We start from the raw sequence: 18,833 nt of genomic DNA on the forward strand, positions 1-18,833 counted from the left end.
ATGAGGACAGGGGACAGGGCATAGGATGAAAAGTAGCAGCAGTCTCTGCCTTAACATGGAGGTGGCCTTGGGAATTGAGGGAGGAGAATTCAGCCGCAGGAGGCCACACGCTTGCCTGAGAGGGAGCTGCAGCTGCTGAGTTCCAGCCAGTGTGCACCTTGCCAGGATTATAGGCCCAGTGTTGCCAAATATAAGTGACTTTTCAAAGAAAAATGGAAATCTAGGTTTTAAAGGAAATGTTCTCATTTTTAAATGTTGAAAATGGTTTTAAATTTGCATTGGTCAGGAACAAAAGTTTGTGACCCAAATATATTTTTATATATTTATTAAATATGTATTTAATATAAAGTATAAATATATAAATGTATTTAAATTATATATTTATTAAATATATATATATATATTAAAAAAATATATATCAGTTTGCTTCAGATGGTCTGGAGAGAAAAAGAAAAGTGAGGATCTCTATATTGCCTTGACTACTTGATTATTCCAACAAGTTAGTTATCCTGCCTCATGGAGGCATCCACAATCCCCTGTGGCAGGTGAAGGCTGACATAAAGTCACATTATCTGCCCTTGAAATAATCCTTTTTTGTAACCAATTTGAGGCTTGATAACAATTTAATTCTGTGTGGCTCTTCTAGGGGCCTGCCTCTCCTGCTGCTTCTTGGTCATCATTTCCTGGGCAAACTGTGACACCTCCTTTTAGGGCTGTTGATTTCCAGGACCATTTATCTGTCATTCAATCAAAGTAGTTTGATTGGCGGCTGGGCCTCCATCCTTGTATGGCTTTTCCATGGTTAAATAGACTAAAAATTGAGCCATCTAAAATGCAGAGTAAGGCACATATTAGTATAGCTTGGCTTTGAAATTTTTAAATGACCCATAAATAGAAGAGGATCAGGTCACGTCACTCTTGTAAAGGCAGGGAGGCTGGGCATGGTGGCCATGTAGTCCCAGCTACTCAGGAGGCTGAAGCAGGAGGATGGCTTGAGCCCAGGAGTTCTAGGCCGTCATGTGCTATGCATATCGGTTGTCTACACTGTGTTCAGCATCAGTATGGTTGCCTCCCAGCAGGACCACTAGGTTGCCTAAGGAGGAATGAACCAGCCCAAGTTGAAAATGGAGCAGATCAAAACTCCCATGAGATCACGCCTGTGAATAGCCACTACACTCCATCCTGGCCAACATAGTGAGAACCTGCATCTAAAAAAATGAAAAAATAGGCAAGGCAGTCAAATGCTGACTAGCTGTCTCTTGTGGCCTAAAAATGAGTGTGTATTAATTTGAAAGGATGGAAGATATTTTTCATTAGACCTAAAACTTCTCTGATTTTAAGACTTTTATTTATTAATACAATTTAATTATTACTAAGGTTTTTCAAGTGTTTATTGAATATATTGTGAGTAGATTATAAGTAAAAAATGTAGGATTTAGGAGACTTTTTACACTTCAGTTGCACAGAAACTCTGCCATCTTCTTGGGATGAATGTGATGGAGTTTACTCGGGCCATCCTGACGCCCCGGATCAAGGTCGGCCGAGACTATGTGCAAAAAGCCCAGACCAAAGAACAAGTAGGTTTCATGTTCATTCTTATTACTGATTTGTTTGAATGAGAAGCCATGGTCATTTGGCCTTCCATACAAACTGTCTTACATAGGTGTTTTTAGATACTAATGGAGTATTTTTTTTAGTATATTTACTTTTTCATTTTCAAAAAAATTTAAAAGGGGCCAGGCGCGGTGGCTCATACCTGTAATCCCAGCACTTTGGGAGGCTGAGGTGGGTGGATCACCTGAGGTCAGGAGTTTGAGACCAGCCTGACCAATATGGTGAAACCCCATCTCTCCTAAAAATACAAAAATTAGCTGGGTGTGTTGGTGTGCACCTGTAGTTCCAGCAACTCAGGAGGCTGAGACAGGAGAATTGCTTGAACCCAGCAGGTGCAGGTTGTAGTGAGCTGAGATTGCACCATGCACTCCAGCCTGGGCAACAGAACGAGACTCCGTATCAAAAAAAAAAAATGTTTTTAAAGGTGATTTAAAATTTTTTTTAAAAAAGTAAATGTCAAATTATAATCCAGTTTTCCCCAACTAGATAGATAATCCAGTAGACAAATCTGCATACTTTGGGAACCAGGCCAGCAGAAGGGTGCCTGCCACCTTGTCCCTGTGCTGGGTGGTACGGCAGAGAGAAAGTGCCAGCTGACTGAGCTGACTCAGGGCGGACAGTGCCGCCCAGAACCCAGGCGCATGGGGAGGAGCGTATTTGTATTAGGCATCTTTACCCATCCCCCAAATTCATTATTCCCAGTGTTCACTTAATTGTACTAATATTGCCTTCTATTGATGTGTAAAACTGAGACATGATTAAGTAGTGACTGCCATCTCAGCTTTTTTGAGTGCTGTATAACACTAAATTCCATAAAACAGCTATTTATGCTTTGTTGAGATGGTTTCCAGAATGAAAGGCTGTTGTGATTTAATTGCAGGCAGATTTTGCAGTAGAAGCATTGGCAAAAGCTACCTACGAGCGGCTCTTTCGCTGGCTCGTTCATCGCATCAATAAAGCTCTGGACAGGACCAAACGTCAGGGAGCATCTTTCATTGGAATCCTGGATATTGCTGGATTTGAAATTTTTGAGGTATTCTTCCCCCTCTTCCTCTTGCTCTTCCTTCCTTTTGTTTGTTCTTTTAACAAATATTAAAGCTCACCATGTGCCCAGCACATACCAGGCACCGGGGATATAGTCCCTGCCATTCTCGTAGAGTCAAACAATAAACAGCATATAACCAGTGAATCCACAGGTCTGTGAGAATGCAGAAAGGGTGCTGTGATAGAACTGGGAGGCCAGCTTGAGATAGCTGTTCAGGAAAGGTGCCTCTGCAGCGGCAACAGTTAGGCTTACTTGAAGGATGAGACGCTGCCAGCCTCGGTCAGTTTGCCAGCATAATGAGAGCAATTCCAGTGGTCTTGTATGGGACAGAACTTATCAAATGTTCAAAGCTGCTAGAAAGCCAGTGTGACTGGATACAGCTGACCAGAGGGAGAGAGGAGTTGGAGATGTGGAGTAAAGTGTGGGGCCAAGTTGAGAGGCCGTCAAGGGGGCCAGTGTAGTGGAACACGAGCAAGATGACGGGTCTTGGCTGGGGAATCAGGAGAGGAGCAAAGTGAGAGGGAGGCGCCTGGGCAGGCAGTGATCTGTGTACTGCGGATATAACCAGGCTTTAACAATAGATTTCACTGTTGATCTGACTAGATTTGTCCAAACACTTACTCATCATCAATGCGGAAAAGGTTCACAGTCACACACCTGCTACAGTTTTGCAGGGAAGTGCATAAAATTTTGGGCATCTAAAAATTTATATCTTTATTTCCATAAATATAGATATGAACCATGTAAATATAGTAAGGCACAAATATGAAATGCTTTTTGTGATCATCCATGTGTTAACTTTAGTCACTATTGGGTATTGAATTGTCTTATTTTAAAATGAACCCCTTTAAAATTATAAGTCTATCCTCATAAATACTGAACCTGCCACTGCCACTCTAAGAGATTGCTTTAATGTGTATTGATTTGTAAATAAATTGAGAAATCACGAAAAGTGGCTGGGTACAAATTGCATTAAAAAAATCTGTCACTTTCCTCTACATAAATGATCAGAAGATATAGTGAAAAAAAAGATCCTCATTTCCAACTGCAACAAAAACAGACAAAACACCTAAAAATAAATTTTAAAAGAAATGGGCAAGATTTAAATGAAGGCAACGTTACAGTGCTGCTATAAAAAAGAAAAGAAGACTTGAACAAGTAAAGAGACATACCCTGTTCTCGATGGGAAAGTGTTACATTTATGTAGATGGTAAAAATGCTAAGTTGTTCAGTGAGTATTATTTTAGGAAATTGGTTCAAATTGTTATGTTAGCTCCATACAATGGAATACTATGCATCCATTATAAAGAATGGGCTGGCTTTATACCCTAAGGAAAGATCCCACAATGTAATAAGATACACTGTTAAGTTAAAAAAAAAAAAGCAAGGTTCACACACATACGCACATTTCTGAGTGCATAGAATATTTCTGGAAGAAAATAGGAGATACTGGTTGATTATAGGGAGAACAAATAAGTTTCATTGAAGTGAAACTGACTGGTGCAATTTTGTGTACATTTTGAATTTTATACCATGCATTATTGATTTAAAAATCAATTAAGGCCGGGCGCAGTGGTTCAAGCCTGTAATCCCAGCACTTTGGGAGGCCGAGACGGGCGGATCACGAGGTCAGGAGATCGAGACCATCCTGGCTAACACGGTGAAACCCCATCTCTACTAAAAAATACAAAAAACTAGCCGGGCAAGGTGGCGGGCACCTGTAGTCCCAGCTACTCCAGAGGCTGAGGCAGGAGAATGGCGTAAACCCGGGAGGCGGAGCTTGCAGTGAGCTGAGATCCGGCCACTGCACTCCAGTCTGGGCGACAGAGCGAGACTCCGTCTCAAAAAAATAAATAAATAAATAAATAAATAAATAAATAAAAATCAAAATTATAATTGGTAGTTTAAATATGGAAGACAAGTAGAAATTCATTTTTTAAAATATCATTCTTAGCCAGGCGTGGTGGTAATTACAGGATTACACGCCTGTAATCCCAACACTTTGGGAGGCTGAGGCGGGTAGATCATGAGGTCAGGAGTTCAAGACCAGCCTGTCCAAGATGGTGAAACCCCGTCTCTACTAAAAATGCGAAAATTAGCTGGGCATGGTGGCGGACGCCTGTAATCTCAGCTACTCCCGAGGCTGAGGCAGAGAATTGCTTGAACCCCAGAGGCGGAGGTTGCAGTGAGCCAAGATTGTGCCACTGTACTCCAGCCTGGGCAACAGAGCGAGACTCCTTAAAAAAAAAAAACCACCATTCTTTGTCATAGCCCAGGCTAAACAGAGCAATAGGATGTCATCATCCTGAGGCGAAGCAAAGTTCACCTACATGAACAGGAATAAGCAGAATCCGGCAGTCTGTAAATATGAGGCCTGTCCTGTGTGCTAGAAATACAGTGTTGAGCAAGGCAAGCACTGCCCCTGCCCTCCTTACATGACCTCATTCTGAAATAGTGAATTTAACAGCTCCTGGAGAATGGGAAAGATTGGAGTGGCTTTTTCAGACTCTAAATCAACTCCTTGGAGATGGATTAAATCTTCTTTAATTGAAAATCACTTTTTGTAATGAAAGAGGTTATTTATGGGCACATGCAGCTTGTGTGAACAGTATAGAAGCAGGAAAGAGGTTGAGCACTTCTAGTGTATAGGATTAAGAAAATTATACCTATTAATTCACCCATCTATCCATTCACCCAATCAATTTTTCTCTTAAAAAATGGGCAGAGTTCACAGAGAAGGAACAGAAATGACAATAACATGAAAAACGCCCAAATTCACTTTATGAGGGCAGTGCAATATCACTTTTGATATTGCAAAAGTCAAATATTTGATAAGGGAAGGGAATGCTTAGAGAAGCAATGCAGAGCCTCATACTAAGCGCATTCCGTGTGCCAGGCCCCACTGAGCTCCCAACAACAATTTCGTGCAGCCTGAGTGACAGTGGAGTGGGACAGAACCAGACGCATTCTCCACCCCAGCTTAGATGCACGCCCACCACCTCGCTCACCTCCCTTTGCCTCTGGTTTTTCCAAGCCTTTGTTTCTCTTCTTTTTCTTACTGTCTCATTTATTTATTTATAGTCCTTAACCATTCACTAATAAGAACTGAATTGTTTTACTTGCAGAGCATTCAGTTAGCATATTAAGTTTATTATCTTTTCATTTTAGCAGTTCAGTAATGCGGCCATAGACAGTATATTCTTTCTCTTTACCTTTTCAAAAAGGCTGTGTGTGAGAGAGGGATTGGGAGACCACCCCACCTGGTTTAGTCACTGTCATTAGCTAGAAGCAATCATGTACTTCATACCTAATTAGTAATTTTTAATGAAAACATGTTTTATAACTACCTGACTAATTATTCCCATTTTCCCTCTGCCTCCCCGTGTTTGGAAAATGACTCCTTGACATTTGTAGCTGAACTCCTTTGAACAGCTTTGCATCAACTACACCAACGAGAAGCTGCAGCAATTGTTCAACCACACCATGTTTATCCTGGAACAAGAGGAATACCAGCGCGAAGGCATCGAGTGGAACTTCATCGATTTCGGACTGGACCTGCAGCCGTGCATCGACCTGATAGAGAGGCCTGTAAGAGCGCTGTCTTGCTCGTTGTCTTTCATTTTCCATTCAAGCAGTGACCTTAAGCGGCATAACCCGAGACAGAAATTACCCAAGCTATTCAGTGGTGAAATACTTTTCTGATCTAAATTTTCCAGAAAGGTGATACTCTGATAAAATATCTACAGAATTTAAAAGTCAGTAGCATGCCAGTAAAACCCTTCTTTAGCTCACCTCGCAGCTTGATTCCTGTCCTTGCTCGCATGGGTATACTGGATAGTGGGCTCCGGCCCGCACAGACTGCAGATGGCCCTGTGTGCTGGCATTTGCGTGTACCTCTCAAAGGATGTGGAGCTCCACCTGACAGTTTATTTAGCTGAGAATAAGACGTGTCATGTAAATCCATTTTGCAGATAACTGAGGTTTGGCCTTTTAAAGTACAAAGAGGTTTTTATTTTGCCAGATTTTTTTTTTTTAATGTGAAGTTTTTGTTCTCAGGAAAGTCTTGTCAGATGTATTTTTAGTGGCAATCTTAGAAAGCATCAGAAACTCTTGGTGGTTTAATGTTCTGTAAAAATACATAGAACTCATTCACGTTCAAGCTTTGAGTGTATAACTCATTCACTTTTGGAACTCGACTCCATGTGATCTCAAGCAAGTATTGACAATCTGGTTCTGTACTCCTTATTTAGCTTTTGCTCAACAAGGTATCAGCTTCATTTATTTTATTTTGCTATCTGCCAAAATATAAGAAAAACTAAAACATGATTAAGCACTGACATCTGTAGTGTAGAGAAAGCTCTAACACTAGTTAAGTAGGTATGTTTGAATAACTCAGAGTTTTCTCCTAGGAGGTACAGCAGGCTTCTGGTTCTTGCTGCTCAGTCTCTGGTTGCCACTTGTATTCTTCATGTTTGAAGGTGTTGGAGGTCTCGTGGCTAGAGATCGTGGATGGCACAGCACCCACAGTCAGGAGGAGCAGTGGCACATCGGGAAAAGGAAGAACCTAGAAGACATGCACCCATATTAGAGATGTAGTTCCAGCACATTAGAAAGTTGAGTTTAAGGAAAGCAATGGATAATTTTCATTTGGCTTTTATAATACATAAGAAATCATTTTACCTTTCAAGGCACATTTATAGCAAAAATCTTAAATTACCTATAGTTGTGAGGATAGTTGCTTCTTTGTACCTTACAGGGTCATTTAGAGGTGGCATGCTTGTAGTGACTTCCAGGTAACTTGTGCACACACAAGCACATGAACACATTTCGTTACATTTCATCACTGCTTTGTTGCCTAAAGAATTGTTTGGGTATTTATGTAAATAAGGGAAGGGAGTATTTCACATTGATACTGTTGATGACTATATGATATGTTTTTTGACATGCTCATTGTATGTGTCCATATGACACTGGAAGTCCTACATTTTAAGACTATAGGCCGGGCGCGGTGGCTCAAGCCTGTAATCCCAGCACTTTGGGAGGCCGAGATGGGTGGATCACGAGGTCAGGAGATCGAGACCATCCTGGTCTACACGGTGAAACCCCGTCTCTACTAAAAAATACAAAAAACTAGCCGGGCGAGATGGCGGGCGCCTGTAGTCCCAGCTACTCGGGAGGCTGAGGCAGGAGAATGGCGTAAACCCGGGAGGCGGAGCTTGCAGTGAGCCGAGATCGCGCCACTGCACTCCAGCCTGGGCGACAGAGCGAGACTCTGTCTCAAAAAAAAAAAAAAAAAAAAAAAAAAAAGACTATAATGATTATGTATCTGCAGTTTTATTTTAGGATGGACGAGAACGCATAAAATTTGCTAGGTCAATATCTTTATAGGAATAATTGTTCCAAAAGTCTTCCAAATGGAAAATTACCTGTCTTATTTTTTAAAATGTTTTTAGAGTGTTTTTAAATCTAATGGTTCTGTGACCTTTAAATGAGTCTTACAAATATTAATTCTTAATGTTACTTAATTGCATTTCTTTTGCTTTATCCTCTAGGACAAAATACTTTACCATTTTTTCATGTATTTTTTACTCTCACACAATAATTGTACTCTAAAGGTGAAAATGATGGGGTAATTAAACATTTTAACCCTAATAACTAACTCCAAGCAAAAATAGGTGAGGTAGAAGGCCAGGTGCGGTGGCTCCCGCCTGTAATCCCAGCACTTTGGGAGGCTGGGGCAGGCGGATCACTTGAGGTCAGGAGTTCGAGATCAGCCTGGCCAACATGGTGAAAACTCATCTCTGCTAAAAATACAAAAAATTAGCTGGATGTGGTGGCATGTGCCTGTAGTCCCAGCTACTCGGGAGGCTGAGACACGAGAATCACTTAAACACAGGAGGCAGAGGTTGCAGTGAGCCGAGATTGCACCACTGCACTCCAGTCTAGGTAACAACGTGAGACCCTGTTCCCCCAAAAAAATAAGTGAAGTAGAAGGGGTTTGATGTTTACATTTTTAATTATTTTCCAGCCCTTGAGTGTAAATATTGTAGTAGAATAAGATCCAGATAGCAATTTATTGGACCAGGTGTGGCGGCTCATACCTGTAATCCCAGTGCTTTGGAAAGCTGAGGTGAGAGGATCCCTTAAGACCAGGAGTTTGAGACCAGCCTGGGCAACACAGTAAGACTACGTCTCTACAAGAAAGTTTTAAAATTAGCCAGGCATGGTGTCATGTCCATGTAGTACCAGCTACTCAGGAGGCTGAGGCAGGAGGATCCTTTGAGGCCCTGAGTTGGAGGCTACAGTGATATGGTCACACCACTTCATTCCAGCCTGAGTGACAGAGTGAGACCCCATCTCAAAAAAAAAAGAAAAGAATTTATTAAATCCTCAGTTATGGCCTAGAAATGCAGACTGGGGGTGCCATGGGGATATGAGATAGTATATACCATGGCCTTGGTCCTCAAGAACCTGATCTTGAAGCAAGAGAACAGAACACAACATAGTGGTGAGTTCATTGGTTCCTGGGTACGACTCTAAGTGATGCTGGGTGAATTCAGAAAAAGGCAAAGGCCACAAAGTAGGCTGGCAGTGTTGTGGAAGGTATTACAGGTGTAGATGCTGTGCAGGGAGCATTCCAGGGATGAGGTTTATGGTCAGAAATTAGCAGGCGAACAGCACATTGAAAGTGGTATTTTAGGGAAGTTATTTGGTGAGTGTCCTAGTCTGTTTTCTGTTACTATAACTGAATAACTAAGACGGAGTAATTTATAAAGAAAAGAAATTGATATCTTGTAATCTGTAGGCTGGGAAGTCCCAGGTCTAGGGGCTGCATTGGATGAGGGTATTCTTGCTGGTGGGGACTCTCGGCAGAGTCCTGAGGTGGCACAGGGCATCACATGGCGAGGGGGGCTCCTAAGAAATGGCCAAACTAGCTTTTTATGACAGACCCGCTCTCATGATAACTAACCTACCTCCTCAACAACCCACTGATCCATGAACGAATTAATCCGTGTGCTAGGAAAGAGCCCCCGTGACCCAGTTACCTCCTAAAGCCTTCTGTCTCAACACTGCTGCATTAGGAATCAGGTTCCCAACATGTAAACTTTGGGGGAACACATTGAAACCACAGCAGCTGGGCATTCAGAAAGTATTGGAGCTGGGAAGTCATGATGTTCCTAGTCACCAGTTATGCCCAGACACTGACAGGCAATGAGTAGAACTAGTTAACTCGTTCCTTCTTTCCTTCCTATACTCTTTGTACTGGTACTTCTAGGCTCTTCCTTAAGCCTTTAGAGTGGACCCTTTATTCCCTGCCTAAATAGTCCTAATTTAAAGGAGAGATTGCTCAGAAAGGGGAGGGAGGGAATTCAAGATTTAATGCTGACTCACTCTGTACCTCAATTTGAGGATTATTCTACTTATTCATAGAAATATAAAATCTGATTAAAAATAAAAACATGGCCAGGCACAGTGGCTCACACCTGTAATCCCAGCACTTTGGGATGCCGAGGCAGGCAGATCACCTGAGGTCAGGAGTTCGAGACCAGCGTGGCCAACATGGTAAAACTCCATCTCTACTAAAAATACAAAAAGCAATTAGTCAGGCGTGGTGGCGGGTGTCTGTAATCCCAGCTACTCGGGAGGCTGCAGCAGGAGGATCGCTTGAAGCCAGGAGGTGGAGGTTGCAGCAAGCCAAGATCGCATGACCGCACTCCAGCCTGGGGGACAAGAGTGAGACTCTGTCTCAAATAATACTAATAAATAAAAACACAACATTTTTAAAACCCCATGAGAGTTTATGATGACGGGGAATTTAATGACAGCCTGTGGAATGACATAGGATAATGATCCCATTGATGTTCCTTGCAAAATGGAGAGTGAAAACAATACTTTCTAGACGGAAAATGCCATAAAAATGTCCTCTGTGGTGGCACCTGACAGGCCCGTGCCAGGCTTACCTCATCTCAGATAATCCCAACCCCTGCCTCGCAAGATTGTAGGCTGGTAGCAGGCAAACCTCTGAGTTCAAAAGCTCTCACAAAACCTATGACCAATATTCAGAAACATAGGCTTCTCAGCTTACAGCTCTTGGAAATACCCAGTTAAGAGAAGGAATGATAATAGAGATCTTGACATTGAAGGATGAAGTGGAAAAAATAAAAAGGAGACACAATAATGATATTCATAATCACGCTGTCACCAAATCATTTAGAAAAAATGCAAATTTTATTTGAGATACTGTGTCAGAATTTAGGAAACTTCTCATTAAAAGTGGCTAAGAATGTAAAAGTGAGGGTAAAAGGAGAATGTTTCTGTTATATTAACATTAACGTGGAACTTCATTTCTCACACTTGTTGTGTGATTGGGGTGGATTGAGTTACCTGCCACTCTGAGCTCCTCTAAAGTGACCTAATCCCAGTTGCCTCAGATTACTGTCTTCTTTTAGCTGATCTGAAGCCCTGACAATTCTTTCAGGTGGAGGAGTCCTGGGGTAAGGATCTCCATTGCAGAAGGATTCCCTCAGCTTCCACCCGCGGGCATTCAGATCCCCTATCCCTTTCTCTGACCACATTATTACACTGTTTCATTTATATTTAACCATAGCCTCTAGCTACTTTTAAAAACAGCATTTGTGTGTATTGCCAACTCTTTGCCAGTAAATATGAAGGCTTTGTGAGTTGAAGAGAACTGATCTTAGAGTCTTCTTCAAAAAGCTGATTTCATGAATGTGCCCTAGAACTGATATGAGTTCAGTTTTATATCACACACTTGCCATATTTGCAGTGTGGTAATAAACGATAACCCTAGAAAATAGACCATCACTATTTAAATATCTTATTTAGCTTTCATGTGTCATTTACCTCCAAAAAGGAAGTCACTCCAGACAATGGTGAGCTCTAGGCCTTTTGAAAAATTGAGACATAATTCACAAACCGTGAAATCCACCCTTTTAAAACTACAATTCAGTGATGTTTGTAGTATATTCACAAAGTTGTGGAACCATTACCACTATCTAATCCTGCCACATTTTCATCACCCCCGAAAGAAACCTCTTACCCATTAGTGGTCACTCCACATTCTCTTCTCTCAACCTCCAACCACCACTAATCTACTCTCTCTCTCTATAGATTCATCTAGCACTTTTTCTTTTCTTTTCTTTTCTTTTCTTTGTTTTGAGATGGAGTCTTGCTCTGTTGCCCAGGCTGGAATGCAGTGGCACCATCTTAGCTCACTGCAACCTCCGCCTCCTAGGTCCAACGAATTCTCCTGCCTCACCCTCCTGAGCAGTTGGGACTACAGGTGCCTGCCACCACACCCAGCTAATTTTTGTGTTTTTAGTAAAGACGGGGTTTCACCATATCGGCCAGGCTGGTCTTGAACTCCTGACCTCGTGATCCACCCCCTTGGCCTCCCAAAGGGCTACTTTTTTTCAGTGAAGTAATCATTGAATCACATAAAATAGGTTGTCAAGTGCCTGTTAAAACAAATATATAAAGCAACTGATGACTTAGTTTATCAATTTCCATATACTCTACTTAATAGTTTAAAATATTTTGCCAACTATAAAGTGATACCGTTAATTTAAAAATTACTTAAACAGAAACTTAAACTGATAAGGATATAAAATGTCTGAAGCATTCTTGCTAGTTGAGGTGTTATAATGATTTCTCCAGTCACTGAATATAAACATTCAGTTTCATCTCTCCACTCCCACTGCTTTTCTGGCTTCTTTTATTTGTGACTTTTGTGGGGCCATCTGCTTGGAATTCATTTACTTGCAATTTACATACAGTATTTATAAGTTTGAGATAAGTTACTCCTCTGTTTTCGTGCTAATACTTACTTAGCAGTTTGAGATGTCAGTGTTTGAATTATAAACTTGTTATGGCTTAGACATTCCCTTCCATCCTAGCAGTTTGTTTTCCATGGATCTTCATAAAACTAATTGTTTTAGAAGTTGAAGTGCCAAACTCAGTAGTATTAAAGTGGCATGCAAAACTTATGAATTCTTGTTGCCTGTCATTATCAGGCGAACCCTCCTGGTGTACTGGCCCTTTTGGATGAAGAATGCTGGTTCCCTAAAGCCACAGATAAAACCTTTGTTGAAAAACTGGTTCAAGAGCAAGGTTCCCACTCCAAGTTTCAGAAACCTCGACAACTAAAAGACAAAGCTGATTTTTGCATTATACATTATGCAGGGAAGGTAAGAGCTCTTATGTTGAATAACTGGATTAAAATGGCTATGTTTGAAATGTTGCTACATTTTTATGAAGGTGTAACAAAGGTGCTGATAAACGTTTATAGACAAATACAGTATATATTACAAACATATTGTCTTTCAGACAGCCCAGTTTGGGGACTGTTGTATAAAAGTTTTTGGTTGAGGCTTAAAGTGTTTTTGTTTTTGTGTTTGGTTTTGTGTTCTCCATTTCACCACTTCTGGCTTTGGTGCGGGATAGGTGGACTATAAGGCAGATGAGTGGCTGATGAAGAACATGGACCCCCTGAATGACAACGTGGCCACCCTTTTGCACCAGTCATCAGACAGATTTGTGGCAGAGCTTTGGAAAGACGGTAAGAAAGCGCTTATCTTTGTAATTATGCTTTGCTGGAATCTTTTATAATTAAGGTTTATAGATGGTTCTTTTACATATATATGGATATATATACTTCTTACTTTAAAGTCTTTCTTTCCCTAGAGCAGGGCTGCCATTATATCGGAATTTATCCGTTTTAAGAATACTTGGGTTAAGAAATGAATACAGAGACATCTGCCTTCTTGGTCAGATGTTATAGGGAGGACAGAAACATTCTAGGCCCGGAGCCACAAAGACATACACATATGCCTCAGGCCACCACAGTCCCAATTCAGTTATAATCCAGGAACACTGCGATACAAAACCTGAGAAGGTCTGCTCATTCCATTTTCCCTGTGTCAGGCCTCCTGAGCTACATCCTTCCTCACCACCTGCCCCAGACACCCAGTGGCTGGTGGATAAACTCAAATCGCCTGCAGTTAGATCAGTTGCTTTTCTTTCCATCAGTCCTCAGAGTTCTTTTGTTATATGAACCTCAGGTGAAGAATTTTGGTGATTTTTATGGTAGACTACAAGATTTTACTAGTACCAGAAAATCACAATGTCTCTGTGTCTGTATGCATTGTGGGAACCAGTATCTTCTCCTAGAGCTCAGCTCTCCTGCTACATTTCATCCTGGCTCTATTCCACCTCTTTGCCTGGCTTCAGGCCATGCAGGACCTTAGCCCTGGATCTACCCCTGCCTAGACCCTGACCCTGAGGCCAGACCTATTCGGTTACCTGGCTCACGTCTGCTTTCTCTGTAGCATCTTAAGCCTTGTAATCTAGCTGTCTTCTCAGAGGTAGAGGGAAAGAAATGGAAGCAGAGAAGAAGAGGGCTAAGTGCAATTGGGGCCAATGGAAAGAGACAGGAATTGAAGAATGGACACAGAGAAAGTGACCAGGGGAAATGTGACCCTATAAAAGATCATCTTAAGAATGACTGTGTCTGTCAGATCAAGTCAGTGTGAGGGATCTGCAGGGGTGGGATGCACACCTGCACGCATGCGTCCTGGGAACAGACTGTGGGTCTGAGACCTAGCAACTCCGGACCTGGGGGAAAGACGAGCTTTCCAACAAGTAAAACAGAAGGCTTTAATCTTTGTACCTTTAGGTGAAAGTCTTCAACTGACTACTGAATGCACAGTGTCACTTCCAGTGACCTACTCAGTCGAGGGATGCTGTGTGAGGACTGGGAAGAGAAGCAGGGAGCTCCAGTAGAACGTACAGTATCCTCAGTGATGAGCTCCTCTTCGCCTTCTCGATAGGCAATGTTAAGAGTGGGATATGAGAAACTGAGATGAGAACAGAAAAGACCTCTGAGCTCAGGTTGTTACAGGGTCTACAGTGCTAGAAAGACCAGCGCTGGTGAGTTGGAAATGTGTGAGGAAGAAGAGGAAGGAGTAATGTTGCAGTCGTAAGGATTTGCATTCCTTCAGGAATCACTTCAGCTGTGACAGCATTGGGGACTGTGTAGGTTACAAAGTCTCCTCATGTTCAGCTTCTCCTCCGGATACCCTTGTAAGGTCTTAGAACACAGCAGAGGGAGTGAGATCAGTATGCAAAGTGGATCTGTGATAAATGCCATGGAAATGGCACAGTGAGTTTTTAGGGATGTGCAGCAGAGGAAGGGACTGCCTTTTTCTGGGGCGCTAAAGGGAAAATGTCATAACGAGAGGATGCAATTTTCCTTGTCCTTAAAGAATAAAAATGATTTGTTGATTAAACAATGGAAGCTGACATCTCCTGAGCACCTACTAAGTGCCACACAGTGTTTTCAGCACTAATTTATGAGCATTCATGGCCTGGTTATGCCTTAAACATCTGCGGGTAAGAAGGTTTACATGAACTAGCTCCAGGAGTGAGTGTCTGGGGTGGCATTTGTAGAAATGAAGTTGGCAGGAGAAGAAGTACAGAATGATCACGGTGGAGAGGTTGAAAATCATCGCTCAGGAGGAGTCTTCCATTTGGCTTTAGAGAGGGCTGGGGCAGAGAAGAGTGAGTAGGAAATGAGGCCGGGCTGGTAGGTTGAGGCTAGGCTGGAGAGTCCTCATGTCCCATCTCTAGTGGAATTTGTTCTTGAGACTGTGCTGAAGAAATCGCGTCAGTAGGTTTGTGACCTTGGGTAGTGACCCATTCTGAACTTGAAGAAGTGAAACAGGCAGTGTTTGTGGGTGGATTGGAGTGAAAGAGCCTGGAAGTGGGGAGTTGAGTATGGGACAACTGAGATGACAGTGGGCATGGAGACGATGCCTGGGAAACAGGAACAGAGGAAACGGGGAGTTTTCCCTGGTTTTTGAAAACCAGCCTCAAAAACTGGTTTTCTCTTCATTTTTAAGGAAAACAGGTATTGGGACCACTGACATTATAAGCATGGAAATGAGGTCCTTTATTACATATTTATTCTGACACTCTGAACCCTTTTTTAGTCCTTGTCTTATATTCCTTAACCAAAAATGGTGTTGGAAACACCCATTCAGCACTTGACCCATTCGTATAATACTACATACCTAATTATGTACTTCCTATGGCAATCATCTGTGAGCTGGATCTGGAAGCAATGAGAGACATGTCCCCTGCCTCCCAAGAGCTAGTAATCCAGTTGAGAAACCAGGATATACACAGATGCAGTAACAGAACTGAGCTAGTCTTTTTCTTGGCTCCCAGCTTCCTACTTCCTCCTTCCATTCTTCTTTAGCTTCAGGTCTCACCAGCCCCAGATACTGGAGAGGGCTTTGGCACAATAGGTCAGAAGCTGTAGGTATGTAAGATTTGGTGGGCAAGGGTGGAGGTGGGAGGGTGGGATGTCATACAAATTACAGATCACAGATGCTACGTCTTACAGGTAGGACCCAGTCTGGAGACTCCTTACCTGCACTTTTGTGTCTTTCCATTTAAGAGATACAGGAAAGTTATTGATTTGATTACAGAAATGCTTAGAGGAAACTCTAGACCTTGCTGAGCTCCTTCAGCCCTTGGCATGAGCCCCGTTCATCTGTACTTAGCCCACAGCTCTGACCCACAGACGCCATGTTTGCACAGCCCTATTGATGGCCCTTGTCTTTCTAAAGATATGCCGTTGGGAGTGCATTTGGCCATTCTTGTCAAAAATCAGCCAAGAGATATCTTACCTACCCCAGGTTTGCTTTGGCTCTGCTAGCCTCTGCTCTGGAATACTCCTACGTGTTTGCTCTCCAGATAATGCCGCTCTTAGCAGGAGGTGCTGTCGCTCTTCAGCTTAGGTGGACAGTTAGTTTCATCTGAGTGACAGGGAACATCTCAGAGGCCACTCACTGTTGGGAGGCGCTGTTCTTCAGGGCGAGGAGCGGGCAGAGAAGCAGTGTCATGTCTGTCCAATTTTGAAGACAGTTTGTTTCATACATAAAGTAGTAGGCATAGAAGTTTAAAGAGGGTTCTAAGGTGGAGGATTTATCACTGCTCACTCTGGATGTAGAGTTCTCAGGATAAGGGGAGCAATTTTTCTCTAGAAAAATAACCCTAGAAAAACATTATTTTCCTCTTTTTAGGGCCACTGAAATGCAAAAGCAGAAAATGACAAGTTGAACATGAATAGATGAATAGATGATATATGCATATAGTTTGCCTGTGAAGGTACAACACCTAGAGTATGAAACATTTTGTGTTAAAATACAGTTTATGGCTGGGCATGGTGGCTCACGCCTGTAATCCCAGCAGTTTGGGGGGCTGAGGCAGGATGATTGCTTAACCCTAGGAGTTCAAGACTAGCCTGGGTAACACAGCGAGACCCTGTCTCCACTGAAAAAAAAGAAAGAAAAATAAAATAGAGTTTGTGTTAGAGTTTTAGAGTTTTCTCAAGGCCAAACCAAGAGAAATAAGATTTACTGGTGGCAGCCCTGCCCTAGAGGTTTATAATGTCCTCCTTTTTGCTAAAAGATGTTGTTTGGGATCTCTTTACCAGCTGCAAAGTTCTTGGCACTTCTTAAGGTTTATATTGAGGGAAAAGAAAACCCTCAAGATTGCATTTTCATGTCAATGTACCTCCTAGGATATTTTCATAACAGTATGATCAATAAGTATCATCTTGCTTATGATTCAAAGTTATTTTAACATTATGCTACAACAGAACTTGAATTTTGTTTTCCTTAATGGTATATCTATTGTATAGTAATTTGTATTCAAATTATTTTTCGGAAATTATATTTCTGAGAATCTGTACTGGAAGTAAAATTACACAGCAGCATAATTCGTGACAGTAAAAGCCACTAATACGTACATTCGCCAGAGTGCTGTGACTTCACTGCCGTCATGTCCTAAGCTACTCACTATAAAGAGATTTTTCTGATAGACGACTCAAATAGTGCCTGTTCCTCCTAAAATTCATCTTGCATTTACATGGGGTAATCATTTGACATTAATATCATGTAATGCTCACACCAGGAGCTGGGAATGTGCTCTTTTGATTGAGCCTTAATCTATTTTATAAAGAATTTTGTCCAAATGTGCAAATGCTCTAAACAGTCATGTTTGCATGGGATCTGCCTTGGACTAGCTCCTTTTGTAGCCCAATTTCAAAGTTGACTTGTGCTGTCGAATGTCTTTCACACTAACTGAAGTGTTTGTGTATTTGCTCTTCTGTCCTGTTTTTGCTGTTTCTCTGCTTTAGAGATTCAGAATATTCAGAGAGCTTCTTTCTATGACAGTGTTTCTGGTCTTCATGAGCCACCAGGTGAATGTATAAAGCCTGTAGGTCTCCCAAAACAGAAGGGTTTTAAGCCCACAGGAAAAATGTGTGGGGGGCCTGGCAGGGTGGCCGGGGAGGGCAGGGGGTAGGCTGGGGGGCTGGGGTGGGCTTTCGGGTTTCTGTTTTGGTTTTGCTCATAGGCCTGCATGAACCTTTCATTTCATGCTCAGTTTTATTATACTTCAAGGCAAATGTTTGAGTGCATAAGCAATTTAATTGCTACTGCCTACACATTGCTTCTTATTTTATGCATAGCACCTATAGCACCGCATATTAAAAGGTATGCCACTACCTTTTCCAATAGTGCCATTGTGATACACAGTCCTCTAAGGAAATTGTTAAGAACCGATCTGCTAAATGACATCTCCTTTGCTTTTGAGTCACCTTTAAATTTTCAACTCTAAGGAATTTCCAAGGAGGAGTGTTTCCTTTTATTTAAGACACATTTTGCAGACAAGTAATTACATATTTACCTCAGGTGTGTTGGTCTCATCACTATACCTTTTGTTTGGAATGTGTGTGCATATCTGGCTACTTGCCCTTTTCTTTTCAACCAGAGGCCCTGAAACGCTCTACAAGGCCTGATAATGTGCAAGTTGAGACGAAAACCGAGTGGAATGTTGTCAGGATTATACATTGAACCTTAAATTGAGCTCCACATGTTTGGGCTTTGTGATCTGAATCCTTAGCCCTGTGTTAAAATACAGCCTAACTACAGCTACAGAGTCTCCAAAAGCCCAATATAAAATGAAGCCCAGCCAGCCTTCCAAATGTTTAGTGAAATTGGCAAGTAGCGAAACTCAAAGATAAATTTATCTTATGAAATTTCCTTTATGATTTTTGTAACATGATAATGCCGAGATCCAAATC

The 18,833-nt window shown here is 41.9% G+C and overlaps 1 protein-coding gene across 6 annotated transcripts in view; it reads left to right on the forward strand.

Moving 5' to 3' along the window:
* MYH10 (myosin heavy chain 10) overlaps nt 1-18,833 on the forward strand; it is a 157,426-nt gene that overhangs the window by 83,874 nt on the left and 54,719 nt on the right. For 4 of the 6 annotated variants that reach the window (XM_033184593.1, XM_033184595.1, XM_033184590.1 and 1 more), the window contains 6 exons: nt 1,459-1,577; nt 2,495-2,647; nt 6,074-6,247; nt 12,694-12,867; nt 13,124-13,238; nt 17,886-17,948. In XM_033184593.1, coding sequence (XP_033040484.1) covers nt 1,459-1,577; nt 2,495-2,647; nt 6,074-6,247; nt 12,694-12,867; nt 13,124-13,238; nt 17,886-17,948 — 798 coding nt within the window. The remainder of the gene's footprint in view (nt 1-1,458; nt 1,578-2,494; nt 2,648-6,073; nt 6,248-12,693; nt 12,868-13,123; nt 13,239-17,885; nt 17,949-18,833) is intronic. The other 2 variants (XM_033184591.1, XM_033184594.1) reach the window with 1 other exon arrangement.

Source organism: Trachypithecus francoisi, unplaced genomic scaffold (assembly GCF_009764315.1).
Source record: "Trachypithecus francoisi isolate TF-2019V2 unplaced genomic scaffold, Tfra_2.0 Lachesis_group20, whole genome shotgun sequence".
NCBI lineage: Eukaryota > Metazoa > Chordata > Mammalia > Primates > Cercopithecidae > Trachypithecus > Trachypithecus francoisi.